The sequence below is a fragment of the Peromyscus leucopus genome, chromosome 7 (assembly GCF_004664715.2).
Source record: "Peromyscus leucopus breed LL Stock chromosome 7, UCI_PerLeu_2.1, whole genome shotgun sequence".
Lineage (NCBI taxonomy): Eukaryota > Metazoa > Chordata > Mammalia > Rodentia > Cricetidae > Peromyscus > Peromyscus leucopus.
Window position 1 is genome coordinate 27,543,333 of NC_051069.1, and position 25,972 is coordinate 27,569,304.

The 25,972-nt window shown below is 50.5% G+C and overlaps 1 protein-coding gene across 3 annotated transcripts in view; it reads right to left on the bottom strand.

The window, feature by feature from the left end:
* Dscaml1 (DS cell adhesion molecule like 1) overlaps nucleotides 1–25,972 on the bottom strand; it is a 335,803-nt gene that overhangs the window by 27,832 nt on the left and 281,999 nt on the right. For all 3 annotated transcript variants that reach the window (XM_028866435.2, XM_028866438.1, XM_028866436.2), the window contains 8 exons: nucleotides 24,232–24,431; nucleotides 23,699–23,795; nucleotides 23,456–23,584; nucleotides 15,670–15,837; nucleotides 14,466–14,536; nucleotides 8,421–8,661; nucleotides 4,681–4,827; nucleotides 2,394–2,549 (listed from right to left, as the gene is read on the bottom strand). In XM_028866435.2, coding sequence (XP_028722268.1) covers nucleotides 2,394–2,549; nucleotides 4,681–4,827; nucleotides 8,421–8,661; nucleotides 14,466–14,536; nucleotides 15,670–15,837; nucleotides 23,456–23,584; nucleotides 23,699–23,795; nucleotides 24,232–24,431 — 1,209 coding nt within the window. The remainder of the gene's footprint in view (nucleotides 1–2,393; nucleotides 2,550–4,680; nucleotides 4,828–8,420; nucleotides 8,662–14,465; nucleotides 14,537–15,669; nucleotides 15,838–23,455; nucleotides 23,585–23,698; nucleotides 23,796–24,231; nucleotides 24,432–25,972) is intronic.

A 25,972-nucleotide genomic window follows, 5' to 3' on the forward strand; every position in this document is an offset into this window, starting at 1 on the left:
AAGGTGGTGGTGGCGGCGGCGGGGGTGGGTTGGGGGTGGGTTGGGGGATCTGCCATGATGAAGGTGGTAGAGGGGAGCCACTGATCAAACCATCCTGGAGTGCCTCTCTGGGGGCTCCTGGTCCATGTGACTCTTTTGGCTAGGCTTTCTATTACACAAACAATTTCCTAATAGGCAGGAGAGTAGCCCGGATTTGCCCTCCATTTTCTGAGTGGCACTCACAGAGCAGCTCTGGGACTCAAGGCCTCAGAGTTCTCATCTGCAAAATGGAAAGAATATCTACCTCTCTGAAGGCTAGGAAGAGGATATGTTATGTGTGACAGCACGCCACACGTGTATTAAGTCACGACTGCTGTTTGGGATGAGACTTCACCTGACGTTATACCCTTTCTGGCCTTGGGTTTCCCTTTGGGGACACCGAGTCTCTCACCTGTCATGCCATTGACAGCGTGTTCGGAGCCACAGAGCAACCATCATTTGTTATCACCCAGGGCTGCTTCTACAGAGGACTTTCTTTTAGTTTGATGAGGTGCCATTGTTCCCACTTTGTCACACAGAAACCGGGGTGGGCAGCAGGAGCTTAGGGACTTGCCAGATGAAAGCAGGGCTGGGCAAGTTCTCCTGCGGAGCTGGCCAAGACCCTTTCCATACCGTGCGGCTGCCTCCCAAAGGGGAGGACTGTGTTCCCTGCCTCCCACCCTCAGCCTGGATCCTGTTGTATGTGTTCCTGTGTGCCTCTGAAAGTGACCTTGGGCAGACAGCTGAAGGCTCTTGGAAGTACAGGACGGTGCCTGTGGCCCCTGTGCTCTCTTTAGGGCCGGACTGGGTTAAATACATGAAGATGCTCATGGCTGTGGCCTTGCCTGAAGCAAGAGTCAGGAAGCTTAGGGACCTCAGTGATTCATTTCCAAAGACCAGGAAAACGCCTGTGTTGCATGGTCCCAGGCTTTCAGATGAGACCAGACTGGACACAAGTTCGGTTTATCCTCTATCCAAGAGCAGGTGGTTCTGCCTAGCGCTGTCTCAGGAAGCCATGACAGGGGCTTAGTGTTAGGAAGTGTGGCAGGAGGGTTGGTACAGACTGAACTGCTTAGGGCTCTTGAGGAGGGAGCTGGCAGCAGGGCTGAAGGCAGAGAGGGAGATCAAGGCAGGTGCGAGCTGGTTCAGCCCTGTGCTGGGAGTATATGAAATTCCTCTCCACCATTCACAATTCTGACCCTTCTAGAACCTCTGACAAATATCTGGGCAGGCCCAAGATCCCAGGTCTCCTTATTCCTTTAAGAAACACAGGCTGAGTAGGAAGGAAGACATGATACCAACGATGGCCACTGCTTACATGTCTACTGTGTTTCAGACACTCTTCACCCAAATGTAGCCTTTCTGAGGACAGAGTACCTGGCCCAGGACATTCAGTTAAGAAACAGCCCAGGGCCAGTGAGATGTCTAAGCAGGTAAAGATACACGCTGTGCAACCTGGCAATCTGAATTTGCTTACCAAAACCCATGGAAGAACAGAAAACAATTCTACCAAGTTGTCCTCTGACTTCCACACATGTGCCATGGCATGCATGTGTATATGCACATACGCATCATATACACACATAATAACAACCAAGTTCTGGGGCAGGGTGGGGTAAGAAATGGATTGCCAGAAGCAGGAGACCAGAGTTGTGTGCCAGGTATGGGCCAGGCCACTTTCTGCTTCAGTAGTCTCCCAGATTCGGGCAGGTCTGGGCCCCAGTGAGAAGCTCAACCCTTCCCCCTTCCTGTGTTCCTTCAGGGTTGACTCAGTTTCCAGCCTGCATTTACTCATATTATATTCTTGAGTTTATCCTGAATTCTGCTCACTGAGGAAGAGCTTAGGGACCACAGCTCCATATGGAGGCCTATCCCATTTTCTTCCTGGCGAGTTCAAGGCCTGGGCCATACTGGGGTCTTCGGGGGATGGCCAGCAAGTCCTGAACCTTAGTTGTACTAGGTGGTATTCCTGCTCCCCATACCAACCCCAACATTCGTGCCTAGAGGAAACTGGGCTGTGTCTGGCGGGAGAGCAGATGCTTCAAAAGGATGCCTTGTGGGTGGGGCTGGGAGGAGAGCTGTCAGGCTGGTGACTCGGTGCTTCTAAGAGCAGAGTGGGAAGGGAGGAGACAGTTGCTTAGTTATTCCCGCATCCATCCCAGAGCATGTCAACAAGCTCCATGGTCAGAAATGTTTTGAGGATAGCCACATCCTCCAAACCACCCTCCAAGGGCTCAAAGGGACAGGAGGAGGAACGGTGCCCTGCTCTTGTCTTGCCCCTGGGATAAGGGCTGGCAGCAAGCAGCCTGTATGTGGCGGGTGCTCCCGGGAAGTTGGTTCCTGAGGGCAGAGTGGGAGGTCATCCCTGGACTCACCATCTTCCTTGGTCTGGATATAGAGCACGCTGCTGCGCACACCATCTCCAGCCTGTGTGTAGGCTAGCACCTGGACACTGTAGTTGGTGAACTTCTCCATACCCCGCAGCTCCACTCGCTCCCTCGTGGTGGTGACATTCTGCATCTCGCCCCACTCTGTGGAGACAGGCCTCTGGTCACGAGACTGGCCCTGCCATGCTCCCTGCCTCCCTCCCAGCCTGGGCTCAGACCTCTACTCTATAGGAGTGAGGACTAGATGGTCTTCTGCAAGGGAGCAGATCTGTCCCTAGGCCAGCTACATGCTGGCATTGAACCCGGGTTGGCCTTGCACCTACTTTTGCTTGTTGCTCTCTCTTTAAGATACATTCATCGCTACCTCCCTGAAGCATGCATCCTTCTGCTATCCAGTTCCCCTCCCTCCTTAGCCCACTGGGAACCTATCATTGTGGCTCCACTAAGGAGCTTCTTGTAGATCCTAAAGAAGTGTTTAGGGAAGGCTGGGCATGGTGGTGCATGCCTTTAATCCCAGCCCTCAGGAGGCCGAGGCAGGAGGGTCTCGGGGACTTTGAGGCTAGCCTGGGCTACACTAGCCAGGGATATATAGTAAGACCCTGTCTAAAAAAGTAGTTTATGGCAAGGGTGCCATGGAGGAGGTCACAGAGACAAAAGAGAACAAGACGGGGGAGGCCTTCTGAGCCTCCATGGGAACTGTGTGCAAGACTGGCCGAGACACAGGCGCTGTGGACAGACTTGGTAGAGATGAGTGGCTGGAGGTCAGCTCCCAGTGCCTCACTGGAGACCAGGTGTAGGCAGAGGGCTCAAGGCACTCTCCAGGAGGCAGTGCAGTGTGTAGGGCCCAAAGGGTGAGAACATCATGACTTGATGAGATCCATGCCTGAGTATGGGGAGGACGGCAGACCTATCTGGGACACACAGGAAGCCCCAGGAAGAGGGCAGCTCGACTAACAGCCTGGCAGTCTTTGGAGAGTAGAAAGGCCAATGTCTTCTCTGAGGCTGGGTCGGAAAGCCTCTTGCCTTGGAAAAGAGAACGCCCGTTCTGGAAGGGGGATCTTACACTGGCACCGTGTAAGGGTCACATTTGTTTGTTTTTTTGGAGACAGGCTCTCACAATATAGCTCCAGCTGCCTCTGCCTCCTGGGTGCAGGGATTAAAGACATGCCCCAACATACCTGACTGGTGGGGTGGCCTGGGATCTCACATCAAAACGGTTTGGAAAGCCTGCAGGGGCTGAGCCCTAAGACTGAGGCTCCTGGGTTTTTGTAGGAGGAAATGGATTAGGGATGTCCTTCCAGCAGAGTCCAGGTTGGGAGGGAGGCAGTAGTAACCTGGATAGGTGGCTGTGAGCCTCCCTCCAGGTCCTCCAGAAGGGAGGGTGCAGAGTGTTCAGGACTAGGATGCAAACTCATCCCAGGCCCCGGTGCTCCACTGAGGTGAGTAAAGCTTTTTTTTGTGTGCACAGCTGGTAATGCAGGCCTCTGGCTCTGCGTCCTACAGACTTCCTGGCCACCGGAAGGCCTTTGTGTACGCCACGGGGCGTGAGAGTGATGCATTTGTTGGGGTTCCATAGAACCGTCTGCATCTGAGGCAAAGAAGGCTCCCTGAAGGCATCTCTTCCGCTCGCCCCTTGCTGTCCTCACTCTGCTGTGAGCTCTGCTCTGCCCCTCGTAGGAGCTGGGCTGCTGCTTGCACTGGACTCACAACTTACTGCCCACCTGGCTCCGTCAGGGTCTGGCCAAGGGGCAGCTTCCCTAGGATTGGATAAGCCTGCTTCCTCTCTCATCCCTTCAGGCCTAGATGACGACGGCTCCCTGCAGGTACTAGTCCTGGGCACCCTCTCCTCCCCATTCTATTGAAAGTAACCCCTCGGCACACATTTGTGTGTGCCACCTGCTCCCTACCTGATGTGGCCATCGAAGTCCCGATATCATCATGTCATTCGAATAGCAAATGTGCCCCAGGACCTCCAATGACTGTGTGTGCTGTTGTCGAGGTGCGGCTGGTACCTACTGCCCCTCACCAGGGAGGTGACCTTGACCCTCATGACCTTGACCCTCATCTGGCTCTGGTCCTAGGCTAACAAGGACACATGCAAGTGGACCTTCACTGTCACCTCACACCCTTGTGGTCTCCATATGTGTGGAGAGGGGGCCTGTGCTTACACTTGACATGCTGCTGGAAGCTGCTCGCCTCTAGCCACGCTTGCGGCAAATCCCAAGGAATGCGAGCCTGTCAGCCTGGACCCAGCCATCAATCCCAGAAGACTCACCCCCATCAACGTAGAGTGACCAGAAGATGACCCGGTAGCCTTTGAGGACACCGTTGAGGGTGCTTCGTGGGGGCTCCGACCAAGAGATGACAGCCACATCCGAAGTGATGGACAGGGCTCGGACGTTCTCTGGGGGTTGGCTGGGCACTGCAGAGGGTGGCATCAACAGCTAGTCAGTCAGGGCGTGGGTGACGGTATAACATGGGTCTCATGCTGGGCCCTAGTTGCCTGATCATAGGGATGTTGAGTTAGAGGAGTGGGTGGACTGTCTGACTCAGAGATCTGGGAGTTGGAGTGTCATTCAAATCTCCTCTGCCTCAGTCTTCCCCCCACCCCACCCCCCAACTCTTTGGGGGGCAAAGTGGTCCTGGTTCTGTTAGATTCTGGAGAAGGAGATGGACCGTCAGAGAGCCCACAAGATGAGTGTGGTGGCTTGGGAGACCAATCAAGTCCCAGGGTGGTTGGAACTCAGTTATCTAGTGGAGGGCTGCCAGCTCCTCCCCTGGTGCCCACTGACCATAGATGGATCTGAACCCAGGCCTGGCCTGGGGATTCCTGCATTCTGGGGCTAAGCTGAAGGGAAAGTGAAAAAGAAAGGGGATCTCAGTGGACCCTGGCGTAGGGTTGGAAAGTTCCCACAGAGATCAGGACTTCTGGGCTCGTTACTCCGTGTCTCGTCTTTACCCAGGAGCATGTCTAAATACCTGGATGCCCCAAAGCCATAATGCGAGGCCAGCTTGGGTGATCTGCTTGCCCTTGACTCTGATAGCCCCTCTGTGGTTCCCGAGTCCCCTTTCTTGGGTTAACTGCGTGCTGCTTGCCTTTTCTCACAGTGAAAGCAAAGCCTTGGGGTTAGCTCTGCTACGAGCTTCCGTGGTACCATGTGCTGGCTTCCGAGGAGCCCGGGACAGAGGGAACTCGCAAGCCTGTTCTGCCGTGAATGGGAGAAAGGAGGCAGAGGCTGGAGGGAAGGTAATTAGATCCCGTTGCCCCACAAGAGGCAACTCTAATTTTTATGAGCATTTAAATGATAATACATCATCCTAACGATCCTCTTTGAGAGTGATTATTGTTTCATATTACTTAGGTGTAAAAATATAAGCACCATGTAATTAGGGACCCAGTGTAATAAACTAATACAGATCGCCCGTTCGAACAAAATGAAGGTAATACAATTATGGAAAAGACACTCTTGCTAAGGCAGGGGCCCTTGAATACCCCAGGAGGAGTGCTAATATTGCCAGAAAGCGATCAGGATCTGACAGGCTAACGAGGGCCTTAATTAAGTATGAAAAACTGCAGAGCAAATGCACGTGGAAACTTTCTTCCCCAGCTCCTCCTTTGTTTTGAAAAGGACTCCGCAGCCAGTGCTGAGCCCTCCCTGGTGGAAACTCCAAGGGCCCTGTCTGTGGGAGGGAGGCTATCCTCCCCCGAGGTCCTGGCCTGGACTGCTTGAGAGATGAGGGATGAAGGGTGGAGTTTAGGGATGAGGGGGGCAGTGCTGGCCTGGGCTCTGAGTTTGGACAGCTGGTTCAGAAGACCTTCCTGGGGCGTGTTGTATCCGATCTTGCTCCCAAGCACAGGGGGAGCAGGTGGGATAGAAAGAGTTCGGCCTCAGGATCAGGCGTGGATAGTCATCATGGCTGTTACATTACTAGGTAGGGAACTTAATGGCTGCCAGTCATGGCTGTACTTTATGAATTCTGACCGAGCTGTGGTTCTTGCGGGTACTCCATGGACCACAAGCAGCAGCCCAACCCCCATCATTATCATCACCATCACCACCACCACCATCGTCATCATCATCATCATCATCATCATCATCATCATCATAGCATCCCTGCGACACAGAGCTCTAGGGCCCAGTGAACACTGAAGGCTTCCAGGGAGTGCCGTGGGAACTCCTGAGCTGGGGCGCCACTTAGACCAATACTCCAGCCTGAAAGGTGACAGGCTGGTGTTCCTCAGCCTAGCCAAACTTGTGGTCAGTGTCTCCAGGTGGGGGAGAAAGTTGGGGGGCTGGGGCAATGTGGCTGTGCTCCTTCAGGCTCTCTGGAACTCTCTGCTCTCTGCCGGCCTTCCCTTTTCCCCACTCAGATCTGGGGTCTACCCCATCCCAAACTTAGCTGTGTCCTAGGCCAGTGAGAAGGGATCTGGTGATGGAGCCTGGAAATCAGGATTTGAAAGCTCCAGTTAGCTTCTAGCTTTAGCCCAGGTTCAGAACAGCGGGTACAAGCTTCTCCAGTGTTTCTGGCTGGAATCTCCCTCTCAGTGGGGGCTGAACTTGCAGAGAGGAAGAGGGTGGAGAGGGCTCAGGGCCAGTGCTGGGGTGCCTGGGTTTTGTAGTGCCCTGCAGCAAGGGCATCACACCTTTCCTTCTGGGAGAAGTAGACTCAAGATCCAGACAGTTTCCACTCTCAGCCCCCCACTTTCCACTGGGATGTCAGGAAGAAGCTTTGCATCTTCTTTCTTCTTTCTCGGGGTGACTGCCTGCCTCCTCCTCTGGAAGCATCAAGGCCCTATCTCCTACCTCAACCTGCTGCAGGTCAGGCCTCAGCTGCCATCTTTCCTGTGTGTGGACAGGATGCATGTTCCTGTTCTCCCCCAGCTCTGGAGCTTATGGACCCCTTCATTTACTATCAGACTGTGGGCACTTTTCTAGTTATCAGGGTGTTAAGATTTCTTTATTTATTTTGAGACAGGACCTCACTATGTATCTCTGGCTGCCCTGGAACTCACTGTGTAGACCAGGATGGCTTTGATTTCACAGATATCCACCTGCCTCTGCCTCCCAAATGCTGGAACTAAAGATGTGTGCCACCTCCAGCAGAGTGTTTTTAAGAACCAGGCTCTAAATTCTTCTGTCCTTTGGCTGTTAGAATTTAATTCAGCAGTCTCTTCTCACACCCTTAAAACAGACTGGAGACAACACATTCTAGCTTAGAAATACAAGTGTAAGTTGGCTCTTCTTTCTTTCCTTTTCAAAGGAGAAACTGGGTCCAGAATTCAGTTCAGTCAGGGGCCAGGGGACCGGAAGAGAGGAGAGAGATACAGGGATGGAGAGACATGGATAGACAGGCTAATGTCCCACAGGTAGGCCAAGAGGCAGAGCGTCAGCAAGTGAGGGGTAGAGAGCATCCACAGGGCTGACACTGTGTTTGTTGAGTGGACCAAGGCCCCTGGAGAGCAATGGACAAGAGGAGATGGGGTAGCAAGTGTGCTGGTTATTTTTTTTTTTGTCAACTTGACACAAACTAAGAGTCATCTGGGAGGGGGGAACCTCAGGAATTGTTTCCACCAGTTTGGCCTGTAATCAAGTCTTTGGAGCATTTTCTTAAATTAGCGGTTGATGTGGGAGGGACCAGCCCACTGTGGGCAGTGATACCTCTGGGCAGGTGCTTCTGGGCTGCACAAGAAAGCAGGCTGAGTTAGTCATGGAGAGAAAGCCAGGAAGCAGCATCCCCCCATGGCCTTTGGTTTAGTTCATGGCCCCTGAGATGGTCCTGCCTGGAGTCCCTGTTCTGACTTCCCTCAGTGATGCAGTGCGACCTGGGAGTGAGAGACGAAATAACCCCTTTCTCCCTCAAGTTGCGTTTGGCCAGTGTTTCGTCCCAGCAGTAGAGAGCAGACAAGAACACCCGTGAAGCTCGTATTACCCACGGGATCAATGTAGATCTAGGTCCTTTGTCTATCTGAACTGGAATCTGACCCCATGATCCCAACCCTGTGTCTGCCCTTACCATCCTCCAAGGTGGTGGCGTTGATCTCACTGGACGAGGGCCCTGTGCCTGCCCGGTTGAAGGCCTGAACCACCACGCCGTACTGAGCAAACTTCTTGAGGTTGTCCAGGGTGTAGACCTCACTGTCTCCAGTAGCCTTCATTTCCACGATGCTGTACTGCCCATTGCTCCCGGGGCTGTTCTCCCTGTAGCCAATCTGGTATCCCCGGATGACTCCATTCTGCAGTTCCTTCTTCGGTGCCTGTGGGCCAGGGGAAGGGCCGAGGACAGAGACACAGTGACACTCTGTGATGACTTTGTTCTTAGAGCCAAGGACACATCATCCGTCTGTGCCCGGCCCTTGGAAGGTTCCTGTTCCACTTGGATTGAACCCTGAGGTCCTTACCATGGCTATCTGGCCCTCTGTGGCCATGACACTCAGATGCTAACCTCTTCTTGCCAGGCTCTCGACTGTCCCCACTCTGGTCCCTCTCCTCTGTCATATCTTTGAGGAGAGGCCCCCTTCTTTAACAGACAACCCTTAGCTGCTAGTGGCTTGTTCTGGTCTCTGGCCAGAGGCTCCCCTTTTTTTCCCCCATGGCACCTGACATTCTAAAGAGTTTACTTATGTGTTTGAATGTCTGCCCCAGTACAACCTAATGTCACAAAGATGAGGTGTATTGATTCTTTTTACTGCCGTATTTCTGTGTCTGTAATGGTACCTGGCATAGAGTGGTGCCTGAGTATATACTTAATGTAAGCCTGCATGTATGTATCAACAAACAGGGGCATTTCTTGTATGCTCAGGGGCCCAGAAGAATTGGAACCTGAGACAAAAGTGATCTGAAGGAGAGAGATGTGAGCAGTACCTTTAAATAAAGGAAAGTGTCCTATGATTCCTGTTCACGCACACTGAGATGATCACTATTGATAAAAAACGATGTGGAAAAATCAGAGCTCTCCTGCCGTGCTGGCAGAAATGTCAAGTACTACAACATCAGTGCAAGCAATCCGGCTATGTGTCAAGCAGCCAGACACTGAGTTACCGTAAGATCCATGTGACCGTACAATCCTATTTCTGGACTGAAAACAGGGACCCCACGACTTGATGTCCATATCTACTGCAGCATTATCCACAAGAGATGAATGGATCAGTGAGATGCGGTGTATCCACGTGGTGGAATACTATGCATCCAGGAAAGGCATGAAATGCTGACATAGGTTATTGAATCGGTGAACTCAGACATTGCACTGGGGGAAATAAGCCAGTCACAAAAGACCGGCACCATCAAGTTCCCCTTACAGAGGGTTCTGAACTAGGGGAATTTACAGAAATAGAAAACAGGAGTCTCTAGGGGATGGGAGGAGGGGAGAAGGGTATAGCTCAGTTGAGGTGGTGGACAAGTACTGAAAATGGTTCATGGTGATGGCTACACATCTCTATGAATGTGCTAATTGGCACAGAACTGTATTTTTTGGTTTTTCAAGACAGGGTTTCTTCATGTAGTTTTGGTGCCTGTCCAGGATCTTACTCTCTAGACTAGGCTGGCCTCGAACTCACAGAGATCAGCTTGGCTCTGCCTCCCGAGTGCTGAGATAAAGGCCACAGCTACCCAGCTGGAACTGTATTCTTTTTTAAATACAAAAAATCGTGGTGTGTGTGTGTGTGTGTGTGTGTGTGTGTGTGTGTGTGTGTGTGTGTTTGTGTGGTGTGTGTGTGTGTGTGTGTGGTGTGTGTGTGTGTGTGTGTGTGGCGTGTGTGGTGTGTGTGTGTGGCGTGTTTATTTGAATGTGTACATGACGGCAGGTGCATATGCAGAGACCCCAGGGTGATGACAGGTGTCCTCCTCCATCATTCTCTACCTTACTTTTGAGATAGGATCTCTCATTGATTGTTCCAGTGCTTGCTGTTTGGGACAAACCCAGGACCCTCTTTCCTCTGCTCCCCAGTGCTGGGACTGCAGATGCATTGGAGCGTCAGGCTTCTCTATGACTTTGGGGATCTGAGCCCAGGTCTTTACGCTTACTCAGAAAGCATTTCACCCAGGGAGTCATCCCTCCAGCCTCCCGAACAGCTCTCTTAAATGTGACTTATAAGGTATAAGTTTTATACTGAAAAAACTCCTGAAGATAAAGACAAAACACAAACGAGAGTGCTTGCCTTCTGCCCAGCCCAGACCCTCGGGAATAGCCTGAGTTGCCCTAGGCACAGTGGCCAAGGGTGGAGGTGTCATGAGGGAAGAGGCCTGTGGGCAGCCCACAGATGAAAAATCAGAGATGTCAAGAGGGTGCTGGTGGGAATGAAGGACCAATCCCAGAGGGCCAGAAGAACAGAAGCGAGAACATTCTCCCAGCACGAGTCCAGACTGGGAAACATTCTCACCCCAGCTCGAGTCCTGATCCTGATACAAACTCTGCCATACGTAATCATGCCCATATAAAAGTGTCTTGAGAGAAAATGTTGAAACCTGACGGCAGAATCTTATATGACCTCTCCCCCCTCCACCCCCACATGAGTGTCTGTGTAATTCATGCCTCTGAAGTACTATAAACACGTGTTCAGATCCTTCTGAACACACACCCTAATCCCCACACCTGCCCACGGCTAGACGCAGTTAGATCCACAAATAGAAACTGGCTTCTTTAGGGACTGAGCCTGCCCATCTTTAAATTGAGATAGAAAGCCACCTCTGTGCATATAAAACACGTTAGAACCAGGGGTTTGAAGACAATGAAGTTAATTTAAAAGCCCACTTTCTATTGTACTAAAAAATAGTGAGATAAAAAACAATTAAGTTTGTAAAACAGCCCCACTGTTTCTTTTAATTCAATGAGTGTTTTAAATGAATTGCATTTTAAGCTCACTGTTAACTCAATAAAATTAAGTTTTTAATTTAACGTAATTGTTTTGAACTCACTAAATAGGTGTGTGCATGTGTGTAATTGACTTGACTTTTTGCTATTGCCTGAATCATCTTCTCTCTGCACTTGGGCAGTTCTGTGCAAGTAGCCTGCAAGTGGACAAATCTCTGCAGCTGGGGCTTGTGCATGCTCACACACACACTTAGATACCCATTGGAGGTACACACTCATCCTCAAGAGCACAATACACTCAATCATGCACCACATAAACTCTGCTACTGCATGTGCACACAGGCACATCACTATACAATGGCCAGACTACTTTACACATCCAGGACTATGTATGCCATGATCTACCCCAGTACATATCACCTAGTGCTGTCTGCATCATGCTATACGCATGTATACTTGACCAAGGGCTACTTATGCCCAGTGATATATCCCTGTGCGTATAACCCAGGGCTATCTATACCACAGTAGACACCTATGCACATGACCCAGGGCCATCTATGCCATGATATATGCTTGTATACAAGCCCACAGCCACACATACTGGCAGAAGTCCTTGGCAAGCGCTCAGGTACCCCTGATGTACATATATATTTCATAAATTTATACAAATCTCGACACACCTTCCCCCCTCTTTCATTTCACATCCCCCCCACCCCCGCAAACACACACTTGGGATTTAAATCAATCTTAACAATATATTTCTCTGAAGCATTAAGGGATCAATAGGGCTGATTGCAAATTTATATCATAAAGCAGGGGTGATCCATCCCACAGAGAGTCTTAAAGCCAAGTGACTTATCTTTCAAGTGAATCTTTATTTTTCATTAATCTGTTCTCAATGTTTAAAAAAAAAATCCCCACGAGAAGTCAGTCCCTAAATTTATTGACTTGCAGGCTCATTCTGAAGTTCTAACTTTCTAATCAATTTTATTTTTCATTATGAGACTTTGGAGAAATAAATTTGATTCTAAATTTTTATCGACCTCTGGGTCAGAGCTTTGTAGCAAACACCTGGGTGTTTTACACAGTTCTCTGGCTCCACCTCTGGGCTCCCTCTGTGTAGTCCCAAGAAACTAGTTTGAAACTAAGATGCTGACAAGATGGGGTGGGACTGGGCTTTACCTTCAGCTTCTGGAGAAAGCTCTGGAGCCCAGATCTGAATCTAGAGGGCTTTTTCTAGGGGGCATGTCTGCAAGGGATTTATAAAATCACATTAATGGAGATAGGGACACTCAGCCTAAATGTGAGCGGCTCCATTCATGGATGTCCCTACCAAATGAAAAGGAGACAGCTGAGGCCAGTCCTTCCCCACTCTGCTTGCTGACCATCTATGCCACCCTCTGTGTCTTCCCCATTATGATGGACTGAACTCTCACACCGTGAGCCCAAACCGACCCTTCCATCCTTAGTTGCTGATGTGATATATATATATATATATATATATATATATATATATATATATATATATATATATATATTATCACAGCAACAAGAAAAGCAGCTGGTACAAGGCACCAGGCAGGACCACATCTTCTACCATTTCTTTGGGGAGGGAAGGGTCTAGGTTGCTGCTGTGTGAGTGTGTGCACACACATGTGGTCATGACCACTGCAGGAAAAATGGCTAGTTCCTCCTTACATTCTTCCATGTTCAAGTCAACCCTCTTAAAGAGCTCAGATGGAGGGCTAATACCACTTGGATTTTCTGGTTAGGAGTTAGAGTGAGAATACAGCATTAGAACACTGATTGGCCATGAAGATAAAGCTACTCCAAGGTCCACTGTCAAGACTAGAATGTACCTAGTGGACCAAAGCCAGGCCCAAAGAAGGTGTTTGTCCATGATCTCTGTTCAGTATGCTGCAGTAGGGAGATGAGTCTGGGAGTCCCATCTGTGTGTCTTGGTCTCTGTCTTACATATGAGTGACTATAGACAAATCACTTCGAATCTCCACATCCTTGGCTTCCTCAGCTGGATGTTGATGAAAATACCTTTCCGGGTATTTTCATTTTGTCATTTTTTTTTTATCATTTCATTTTATCATCCATAGGGAGAGGGTCAGATGAGTTCGTGTGGGAGCAAGCCCTGGTGACTGGATACTGCAGAGTTGCAGAAGGCATGGAGTCACTGGGTCAGCTGTTCATGTGGAGGGACAGAGAACAGGACCAGAGTTCCCTAGGAGTACCCTGACTCTTGGTTCTGCTCATCTCTTGACTCATCAGTGGAGTCTCCTCTATGGCATCCTTAAGTGGTAGCTGCCTCAGCTGCCTGAATTCTCAGTCCCCTCGCACTGGCTGCAGTGCACACTGGTCGCTGACCTCTTTTCTTTGAAGCTTCCACAGGCTAGAAGGCCAGCTCGTGGTTTCCAGTGGAGGGAGGGCTCAGTGGGTAAAGGCACTTGCTGCTAGGTGTGATGATCTGAATTGTATCCCGAGGACTCATGGGGTAGAAGAGAACTGACTCCTGCATGCTGTTTTCTGACACCTGCCCTCTGGATGTGTGTTGTTTGACACACGAGTGTACATGCATGTGTGTGCAGGAGCACACACACAAACACATAGACACACATAGACATAGACACACAGACACACACAGACACACAGACACAGACACACACAGACACACACAGACACACACAGACACACACACACACACACACACACACACACACACACACACACACTCACCCCTGACTTTACCCTGATGCTTTACAAGGAGAACTTTGCACAAAATCAGACCCAGTTCCTACCCTTTTCTTTTTTTTTCAAGACAGGGTTTCTCTGTGTAGTTTTGGTGCCTGTACTGGATCTTGCTCTGTAGACCAGGCTGGCATTGAACTTACAAAGATCCGCCTGTCTCTGCCTCCCAAGTGCTGGGATTAAAGGCACGTGCCACCACTGCTCGGTCCAGTTCCTACTCTTTTATACCACATTGGGTTTAAGGATGGACTGGTCAGTGGGCACAACCATACTGGCACTGTCAAGTTCTTCATCTCCTCCCTTGCCAGAGGGCCAGGGTGAAAGGGAACAAGGATTGAAAAGGGACCTCCCCTTTCCCTTTCTCTCCTCCTACCCTTATAATATCACTGGACCTAGTGAGAAAACAGGTATGGATATTGTATGAAGAGAGACCAGTGAGCCTGCCGGATTCACAGGTGAATCAAGGAAGGGTAGACAAGATGGCATCTCACTTACCTTCCAGGTCACTTGGATGCTCTGTGAAGTCACTGGTTGCAAGGTGACATCCATAGGGGGCCCATCAGGAGCTGGGTACACAGAAGAAGCAACACTGAGTCACATCCTGGTGGAGGAAACAACCCCGTGTCCTCATGTCAACCTGGAGGACCACTGAGGAGGGGGAGGCAGCTGCTCTTCAGAGTGGGGCATGGCAGTTATTACTTGATGATCATTTGTAACATTGCACACATATGTCTTTGAAATGTTTCTGCAACATCTTGTTTCACAATAACACATATAAGAAAACACATCAAGAGAAATCATGTTTAAATTTTTATTAAAAATCTGGGGCTAGGCTAGGTAGTGGTGGCACACGCCTTTAATCCCAGCACTTGGGAGGCAGAGGAAGGTGGATCTCCGTGAATTTAAGGCCAGGCTGGTCTACAGAGTGAGTTCCAGGACAGCCAGGGTGGTTACACAGAGAAACCCTGTCTTGAAAAGCCAAGCCAAGCCAAGCCAAACCAAACTAAAAAACAAAACAGAACAAAATCAGGGGCTAGGTGGATAGCCCAGTCAGGTGTTTGATTTGCAACTCTGAGAACCTGCGCTCCATCTCCAGAACCCATGCAAGAAAATCTGAGTGTAGTGGTGTGCACTTGTAACTCCAACGCTAGGCAAACAGAAGCAGATAGGTCCCTGGAGCTTTTTGGACAGCCAGCTTAGTCTGCTTGGTAGATTTCAGGCCAGCGAGAGACTTTGTCTCAAAAAAAAAAAAAAAAAAAAAAAAAAAAAAAAAAAAAAAAAAAAAACAAACAAAAAAAAAAACAAAAAAAAAAAACGGTGGATAGTACTTGAGGAACAACACTGAAGGCTGTCCTCTAACCCCCAAATACACACACGTATAAGGACATTTGCACCCCCTCCCCCCACACACTGTGACAAAGGTCACTGGCCCAGGGAACCTAGACTCCATGCTTTGCAGAGCCAGAGCGGGAAAGCAGGGCAGGACCATGGACAGCTCCCCAAAGGTCAAGTGGTAAATAAAAGGAAACAACAACCAAGGTAAAACCAAAACAACCCCTGCCTTACTAAAAACCTCTGGCCTCTGATGACCCATAAAATGTATTTCTGTGAATGAACAGGGTTGGTGGAGGCCACTGATGTCCATGAGTCTCAAGACCATGGGCAGTGGGGGCAGAGGACAGGACAGGTAGGTGCTCACCAGCCTCTTCCGTGCTGATGGTAAGCTCCTTGCTCGGTTCGCTGCGGCCAATCTTGTTGAAGGAGTACATGCGGATGCTGTACACAGATGCCGGGTGCAAGTCCACGATGTTGGCCTGGTTGATGGTGGGGGAGATGTTGCGTGTGGACTGCTTAAAATCCCAGGAATCTGGAAAGGAGACAGCCATTTCAAAGCACAGCTTTACATATTCTGGGACCTGTGCCTATCCCAGTTCCAGCTTGGATGCCAGAGGGGTCCAGTTCACATCAACAGCAGAGAGAAGAGCCTTAATAACTTCACAGGGACTATAAAGGGTTCATTCGAAGAAGTTCCAGCTTGGGAGAAGCCAGGTTTTCCTTTGTCCTGAACAATGTGTGAGCTAAACTGCAGATGGGGGTAGACAGGACACGTTCTAATGTCTGATAAGATCATCACTTGTTTGCTATCCCTGGGGTCTGACGGACAATGCCTTCTTATGGCATCTTTTGGAACATCCGGGACTTACCCATGGTGACTGTGAGCTACCCCATTCACCCAGTGTCCCTGTGGGGGAGGGGAAGCGAAGACTCTTCCCCCTTGCTCCTGCTCTCTGCTTCTGTATCTCCCTTCCCTGTGTATCTGCAAGGTGATCTGAGTTCTGTGTGAGGTCCAGGGGGAGGGGCAGACCAAGTGCTAGAGTATGCAGACCAACCCCACCCTCTTTCTTGTACCAGCAACAAAAATGTAAGGTGTCAGAGTCTTCAGAATGAGGGACAAAAAAAGAAAAAAAAAAAAAAAAAAAAAAAAAAAAGGATGAACATGTTCACAATTCAGTTCCTCCAAGGAGACTGGCAGTCCGTTCCAGGGCTAATGTTTAGCAAAATTGTAGAACATGGAAAATGCCAGATAAGTGCAACTCAGGGACTATAAACATTATGCATCTCCAGAGGAACTCCGCCATTCATCCACGCTTGCTGTGTCCCTACAAGGGGATTCTAAAGCAAGATGGAGAGGGGTTGCAGTTACAGTGGTGGCTGAGCCAGGACCTACTCAACTCAGAGCGCTTGACCAGGTGTCCCCCGTCCCCCGTCCTCCCCCCCCCCCCCCCGATCTTCTTAACACTTCTGGAAAAAATGGCAAAGACCAAGGGAGCAAGCTAATGGTGGGGCTTAAAAGTGTTCTCCGGGCGTGTTCGGATACCCCTGCTCTTTGTAACAGTCTGTGTTTGGAAGTCCACTGCAGCATACAGTGTCCTAAAAAATTCTCAGTGGAAAAGATCAAGCCACATCTCTACAGTTTGACTCCAAAGGCAGGAGAGGAGGCTACAACTGTAGGCAGATTTCAAGAGGATATTTTTATGCATGTGTGTACGTGTGCATATGTGCACCCACACGAGTTAGCACGTGTGTGGAGGCCAGAGGACAATCTCAGGGTTCCTCAATCACTTTCCACCACAGTTTTTTTGAGTCAAGGGCTCTCATTGAACCTACAACTTACTATTAGGTTCGACTGGCTGGCTTGCAAGACCCAGAGATCCTCCTGGGGATGTTTTTGGTTGCCTCCCTTAATGCTGGGTTGCCAGTGCATGCCACTGTGCCTGATGTTTTTATGTGGTGTCTGAGGATTGAACTCTGGTTCTCACGCTTGTGAGGCAAGCATGTTACTGAGTGAGCGATCGCCAAGCCCTTAAGAAGATACTTAAAATTTTCATTACATTTATTTAAATTAGTAAATAAATAAAATGTATGTGTGAGTGTGTGCGCGCATATAAGCCATCATGTGTATATGGAGTTTAGAGGACAAATTGCCGAAGTCAATTTTCTCCACCACGTGGGTCCTAGGGATCAAAAGATCATCAGGCTTGCTGACAGTGCCTTTACTCCCTGTGCTAGCTTGCCTGCCTGAAATACATACATACATACATACATACATACATACATACATACATACATAGCCTGAATACATCAGAATCCTATCCTTTCAATTCTGGTTAAATGAGATCTCGATGCCGTTAAAACACAGCTCTCAGCTGCACAGGCTTAGCATCTGTGGAGGGCATCGGCCCAACTCCCATCTGTAGTTTTGCATTTAATTCATCAGTTGCTGGAGCCAAACCAACAACATGGCAGGCTGTGGATGCTCAGAAACACATTATTTCCTACTTGTCTTTAAAAACACCCCAGCCACCCAGAGAGTCACTCGGTAGCTGACAGGTAAAGCTAGAATTGCACATAGCAGGCTGAACCTGCCGTGGACACCTCTTTGATTTGGGATGGAACAGACTGGCCATGTGGAGGCAGGTGCTCATGGCTCTGTACGTGGGGTCCTGGGAGCTGGTGCCAGCTCACAAATCACATCGGGTTTGCCTGTGTTTACGGGAGCAGGAGAATGATCAGAAGTCAGTGCATTCATTTTTGATGAGAGCGGGCAGAGGGAAGAGCCGCGTGGGATGTGTCTGAAAACAGGGGCCACAAAGAGGCACTGACATCTACCAGGCACCTGTGTGGTGCCAGGGGCAGCGGTGGATAACTGAAATGTGCGTTCTTGACTACTTGCGCCTTCCTCTGATGTCAGTGCGGTGTCTCCAACATCACCAAGTCCCATCACCCGCTTGGCCTGTCAGTGAGCTTCGCCTGTCACTCTCCTCTCACTCCCCCCTTTTCTGAAGGGCTCCTCCCTTGGCTTTCTAAGAAAGCCCTTGAATTCTGCTTCTCTCTTGGGTCTGTTTTGCTGTCTTTCTACAGTGGCAGCCTCCTTAGCCTACCACCAGTGGACGCTTGGTTCCAGGTTCCATCCATGCCCTCCTCTCACACCGTGGCACACTTCTCACACCCAGGCTTCCTAGGTGTTATTCTGGACTTTCCCCTCTGTCTGCTTCACTGTCTGATAGCTTTTGTGCCCCACGTAGCTTGACTATATAGGGGCTCTCTCCACCTGTACCCCAAACCCAGGCCAAACTATTATCATCTCTCCTTTTCCTCTCCAGCCAACTGTGAGTCTCTCGCCCCTTCTACCTGTTCTGGACCCCATGGCTGTCATTCATTCTGCATATACAGCTGAGCCCCTCTTAGGGCATGTGCTGTACTTTGGCATTGAGATTGCTCCTTCTAAAATGCAAATCTGACCCCGCCACCTCCTCTCATGAAACTCTTCAATCCCTTTCCCTAGCTACTGGGTGAAGAAGGAGCGCAGCAGGACCAAGACCCCATAGCCCTGGCTCATGTCCATCTCTCCCCAGTCTCATGTAGAGAGAGCCCTCATCACAGCCATGCCCCAGCATCTCACTCTTGGGGCTCACTCTTCTAGGGGCATTGCCCAAGAAGATACCCTGTCCCTGAAGACAGGAGCCACATCTAAAGCTCTGGTCCCCACTTTGCAAGTCTTGAATTCTAAAAACCCGTTGCTGGCTTTTAGATTCTAGCTAGCTTTTTGGACTTTTCATTTGCATTTAGAGCCCCTCTGTATTTTGGCTTTCCCTCTCCTGCCTTCCTTCATTGCCACTCACAAGGAAGGCAGTGGAGGGGCAGCTCCTTCCCTTCTCTTGTTAGCTGTTGGCAGGTAGATTTGACCTCGTGTGGCCACATGATTTTGGATGCTGGTTTAACACACCTCTCTCCTGGAGACCCTTCATGGCTAATGCATCAGTCGGGCCTGGAGGGGTCTTCTGAGTTCCCAGGTTTGATCATGGCCATCTCCCTGGTGTTGAACAGTTGAACTCAGGGGCCTATTTTCTTCTGTTCCCTTCTCTGCTCTCTGGGAACGCTGCACTGGATTTGGTGAATATTGTCTCTTTTAATATTCCCTTTCATATGTGCCTGCCTTGCCCAGATTAACATATTTCATTAAGGGCTCCCTCTTCCTTTCTTCATCAAAGGGTTTATGATGCAAAATATTCTTCTTAAAAGCTGAGGAAGTGGCTGGGGAGATGGCCGTGCCTTCTGCTCTGAAGGCTGTTTGCTGAAAGGAGCCTGGGCTTTGGGCGTTTGAGGAGACACTTCACTGCAGAGGTCCAGGGGAGGAAGAGATGCCTCACGGGGAACACAAATCTGGTCTGTGTGTCTGGTCACCCTGCCCTTGCATCACAGCTCTGAAGCCCACCCCTGTGTGTCACTCCCCCAGTGATACAGAGACTCCCTGGGCCACAGCAGCAACTGACAGTGTCCCAGTGCCAGCCGCACCCCAGTTCCCGGCAGTACGACACACAAAACCATGTTGTCTTCAGCTGTGAGGCCAGTACAGCTCCCAAGCCGACTGGCCCACCCGGCAGTCTTATGGGCTTTGAAGACTGTCCTCAGACACGCTCCTCCCTGCTCTGTGCTCGGTGAACAGAGGCAAATGTGGCATCTGCATTTTTCAGTGTGTGCAGTACCATCTGATAGATTTGTGTGGACGGTGCTATTTATCATTCAGCATTCATGTATTATTACTCTACTGCCTGGGGCCGGGAAAAGACAGCATGAACACGAAGGCTTAGAAAGGGCAGGCTTGGTGATGTCCCTTGGAAAATTAGCATGAGGAGCAAACGTGGCAGAAAACCTGGCCAAGGTGCAGGGCATCATGAGCTGAGGGTCGAGACCCAGCTAGGGTGTGGTCTTGGTCTGGGGCAGGAGGCAGAAGGGAGCGGGGGGGGGGGGGGGGGGACGGGACCCGACGACAAGGCATTTCTACACATGTCACCATGCTCTCTTCATCCTCACCTCACGACTTCTCTGAGAATGAAGGTTTCCTGTCTCTTCTTTGCAAATGGATGCCCAAGGGTTAAGGTTAAGGCTTGTGAGCTTGCCTAGCATCCAAGAGCCCCTGGGTTGCTCAGACCCCAACACCACAAAACAAAACAAAAGCAAGAAATCTGTTTGCTATGTGTGGCAGTGCACACTCATAATCTTAGCATTTGGGAGGCCAAGGCAGGAGGAGAGCAAGTTTGAGGCTATCCTGAGCTATGCAGAGAGTTCTGGTCAACCTGGCTTCAGGGAAAGCACTTGTCTCAAAAGGCACTCTACCTTTTAAGAAAAATGAAGGGAGGTGCTCCAAGTTGCTCAAAAATACTACTAAATGCCACACAATTCTGATATGTGGTCACTCCAAGTCTGCAGTTTTAGGAATGACTGATCTCTCCCTATTCCACAGGTGCAAAGAGGTGAGATTAGATACAGCACACACACACACACACACACACACACACACACACACACACACACACACACACACAGCATGCCCACTTCCTTCTTCCCTTGAGTCATCCTTCTGTTTCCTTGGATACAATCCTCCATTCTCATGTAATATAGTTAACGGTGAATTGCATTTGATTGGATAGTGGTTCTGGAAGTGTGTGTGTGTGTGTGTGTGTGTGTGTGTGTGTGTGTAAGTACACGTGCATGCAATTTGTGTTCCCACTCCAAGGGCAATGTTCTGCTTCCTAACTCATTCCCTTTTTCTACTACATGACTTTTGCGTGATTCTGCCGGTGGGGGAAAGATTGGTACTTGCTCCATGTGTCTGACTGACAGACACATATATTTCAGCCCGTAAGTCCCACAGGGCTCTAAACTGCCACATAAGGTGTTTGAGTTATAGGGGGAGGGGAACTCGCATTTGTCAAGGGCTCCCTCTAGCCTTATGCCAGCTGCTTCTAGAATTTTCCACAATCTTCCCCCATTAGATATTCTTCATTCTGCATCCCCTTTAGAGGCAGGAAGCTGTGCCATGCATACACAAGCTGAAGTTCTCATGGACCTATTGCCCCCCAATGCCAGGGCGTGCCAGATGCCTCTTTGGGTAGGCCCTTTGTCTTATTGAAGGCCACTTTCCAGGGCTTCTGAATTTCTAAGTGTGCAAGCCTTGTGGGAAGGCTCCTGTGAAGCTCAATGCCAGCTTTCCCTTCCTGTCCAGCCTACTCCTGATGGTACTTCTGCCCTGGGCTATGCAGTTCCTCACCCTGTAAGAGAGCCAGAGGAGGATGGGGTAGGGAGGTGAGATGTGGTCATGTTTTAAGTAAAACACTTTCCCTGAGCTGCCTCTCTTGTGCTTCCATCCTCCCAGATGGGTGATGGTCTTGGTGGTCCCCAACTGAGCAGTGCTCCAGGAAGGGTCTTCATACATTAGAGAGGTTTGTCTGAGGAGTAGGGAACAGGCAAGAGTTCAGTCAGGGAAAAGGGCGGAGGAGAAGTTACAAGAAACATAGGAGAGGAGAGACAAGATCTCCCAGACACCCACTACCCACCCCAAACGTGAGCCCAGCTGGGGAATGGAGTGGACATCACGGCATGGAGATGAAGTGTGCCTCCGGGAGGTTCATGCTCAGTTTCAGGCGAGGCCTAAAGATGTGAGGCAGACACACTCAGCCTCCCGGCCGGCCCTTCTGTCTCTTTAAACTCACCACCTGCAGAGCTGCAAGTACCTCTTTGCTCTGCTACTGGATGCCAGTTTTCAGCAGGCATCCAAGCTTGCGGTGGTGGGGCTGTGCTGCTCAAGCCTCTTGGGAGCTCAGACGCATTGGTTCTACCAAGCGGAAGTTCAGCTTGGAGGCTGTCCTCCCTTCCTGCTCCAAGGCACACGTGCAGCCACAGTGCCGCGCCCATGGATGGGGTCTGTGAAGCCTGGGCTGTGCCTTGCCTGGCTCTGTCCTTCTGTTTTCTCTGCAGGTAGTGTGTTCTGTCTTAGTCCACTAGACCTAGCTTAGTGAACCATCCACGAGGGGCCAGGTGGGGGTCTTTCTTGACGACCCTTGGCAGAGCCACACCCCTCCTTTGCGTTCAGTGTGGTCCCTGGGTGTCTATTGGCAGCTGAACTGGAAGCTCCTGAGGGAGGACTCCTTTGGTAGCAGCGTGTGTCAGAGATGATGCGCCACATCTTGGGCAGGCAGCAACTCCAGAGCACATCAGGGATGCACTCTCCAGTGTCCACCTTCAGCTCCCTCATCACCACAGCCCTGTGATGGGTGTTGTGAGTACTATGGGGAAGAGGACTGACCAATCGGGAGGCAAGGCTGGTAGTGGAGGTCAGGGTCTGTGCTACATGGGGCAGGAAGGATCTAGATGATACAAACGGAGAGCTAAGATTCAGTAAGTGAACTGGGGTTGGCAGAAGAAGATCAGAAAAGGACGGAGAAAGGCTGAGGTCCCCAGACTGTTCCTGCCTTTTATTTTCAGTGATTTAGAGAAACCAGTATAAGCCCTTGATACTGGATTCCAAAGATGCACAAAGGACTAGAGATATCTGTTTTCTTCTCACTCCCACCCTGGAGTCGTCTATTTTTCCTCTTTCTCCTGCTTCTTCCTCCCCTGTACCATTACCGCTGCTTGGCCATGGGACCCATCATGGATTCTGCACATTCTGGGTATGTGGTGTTCACTCTGCCCCACAGTGCCTCACAGTGATGTGGCAGTAACACAGAGTCTCAGGGGTTGTAGAGAAAGGTTCTGGAAGGGCCCTGGAGCAGGGACTCAGTGACCCAATCCTACTGACCTCCAACACCACACTCACCATCCCAAACCAAGACCACCCAGGTGACCCCACAAAGCCATGACATCCCCACAGAGACAGCCCACAGCACCTATAAATCAGACTATGCTGGAGAATGTTGTTCTAAGGGACCGATCCCTTCCCAGCAGCAGGACGTCTCAGGCTGTACCCTAGCTTCTTAGGCTAGCCACGGTCCCCTCCCTTTGGAAACCACAGATGTCTGTACCCTGGAGGGTGCTGGTGAGTCTGCCTTAGGTTGGTGCTGCCCCATCAGAGAGGCACAGGCAGGCTGTGTGCCACCAGGGGCCACAGCAGGCAAACCCTCACCATCTGTCTCGGCGCCTACCTGACTTATTCTTGTATTCAATATCGAAGCCGGTGATGATGCTGTTTCCATCAAATCTCTGAGTCCAGCGCAGGTTCATGCTCCGGGCCTTCACCTCCCGGATCTCCAGCTCTGGGGGGTCAGGGGGCTCTGGGAGGTGACAAAAGAGGAACAGAGGTGAGACAGCAGCAGGCAGCTTAGCCGTGGGTCTCTGGGCCCCAGGGAAGGTGGAGGAAGGGCGGGCATGTGGGCGGGAGAACGTACCTTGCACAGTGAGCTGGATCAAGCCCCGGTCCTCCCCATATGAGTTGATAGCATGGCAGCTGAAGAACACCGAGTCTCCGCGGTCAGCTGGCTTGAGCTGAGGCATGACCAGCAGGAGCAGGAAATGAAGGAAACAGGGAGAGTCTTTCAGAGGGGGACACTCTCAGGGGGTTGGGAGGCAAATTTGGAGGGCCTCTATCAAGGGTTTCTCTTCCCAGAAGGTTTGAGATCTGCATATAGAGGAACTCAAGCAAGGAGGAAGGTTCATAAAAGAGGCTCTGGGGGGGGGTGTCCTTAAGGAGGAGAGCGGAGGCTCAAAGGTTCCAGGCAAGAAAGAGGGGCTGAGAAACCCGCACAATGATGGCTGTGGTGTTCAGAAAGCAGACAGGTTGAGGATCTAATGTGGAAATTCCTGGACAGAGAGGAGCGATGTGTGGGAACGGTAGGTACTTTGTGAGGTACAGGGGAGGGCTCCCAGTCTCCCCATTTACCTAATGTGATGGGGTCCCCTGGGTCTGGGACCGGGCACCCACCTTGAGCGTGGAGACCACCTCATCGCCATTGTCCTTGGTGGCAATGGCGTACCGCATGACTCGGTCAGGGTCGATGACAGTGTCCCCCTTCTCCCAGCGGATGATGATGGGCCGCTCACCCCGTGCAGTGCAGTTCAGCTCCTTGGCGTGGCCTTTGATGGCGATGGTGGTGTTGGGGTGGGAAGTGATCATGGCTGGGACTGGGGAAGAGGAGGCAAGGGGCTGTGAATATCCCAAGACAGCCTTGGGGAGGTGCCTGGGTGACAGAAGCCCGGCTCCCCACTCTGTCCTATCCCTGCCTGGCTGTCTCAAACCCCAATGCCCCAGCACCATCCACAAATCCTGCCCTGGATGTCCCACCCCAAGCTCTGCTCTTTGCTGCCCAGCTTCAGAGGGCTTCCTCCCAAGAAGGGGCACCCTGTTTGCCTGTCCCCGCCGCCATGCCTGGCTCCTAACTCCTCTTCTTTTTACACTTCCAGGACTCTTCTAGCAACACCAGTTTTTTACATACATAACATAGTTACAAAGAAAGCCAGTTATATTGAAATATGGTTATGCAAATATTAAAACCACTAACAAGCAAACTTTGGATATTGTTTATCACACATCAATGTGTTCTGCTCTTATTCTTTATAAGATAAGATCTGGCGGCAGGCCTTATAATTACTGTCTTATATTACCATGCTTTTGTAGCAGTGATGAGCACAAATGCTATTTTGAGAGATCTACAATAAATATGACATGACATGAAAATATCTGTGCATTTCTATGGGTGACAGTCACACACACCGTTACTGCTGTGGTTTGTGGCTTCTGTTCACAGGGAATGACTAAGTCTCACTTAGAGGCTAACATAAAAAAGATGTGATTTCTCACCACTGAACATGTGGCCCCATTGAATTAGTTCCGTAGACGTCTGGGGTCTCAGTGGACCCCAGGTTCAGGATCATATTCTAAGGCCAGGGTCTCTGCTTGTCAGAGTGGTTGAGGTGTGTTTAGCTCTGGCTTGTCCCACAGGAGGTCTGGGTAGGAACATTATAAAAGGCCTTATAGCAATGTTATTAGGGCTTACCAGATCCTGGCCCACCTGCTGACCCTACAGTTTCAAGGCAGAGCCAAAGCCCTTGATGGTCTTCAGGAAGGCCCCTCTACATGCCCGGCAAGGAGGCTTGCCAACACCAGGGCCGCCTCTGGACTCCCGTGTCTTGACCAGAAACAGGGAGGGAGGTTAGCATAGTTTCTGAAGTCTTGGGCCCTGCCCTCTGTGCAACTCAAACCAACATGTGCTGGGCCCTCAGTCCACTGTGAGTCACTGTGCCAGGCCTCGGGTATGCACACTGTAACAACACATCAGGTTCTGACCTAGACGGAGGGACTGGGAAGACAGATGTATTGGTGGGCAGCAGAAACATGGCAGACGTCTGAGGAGTATTTCTAGGGATGTACGGAAAGGCACGCTCCTCACTTGGCACAAACATTCACTAAGACCTAGTTTGTAGAGTCTGCTCCCACTGGGCACTGCAGATCAGAGAGGAGTTCGTCTTTGACTATCATTGGCTTGTCATGCAATGGTGCATAAAGAGACCCTGGCTTCTCTTGTTTCAAAACTTGGTCTCCGGGCACAAAGTCTGTTCCTTTCCAGTGGCTCCTTTTATTCCCTGGATCTCTCCAGTGTACTCCCGGACTTCCGTCATCTCTTGTTTTATTTTCATGCTGTGTGTGCCTGTGTGTATGTGTGTGT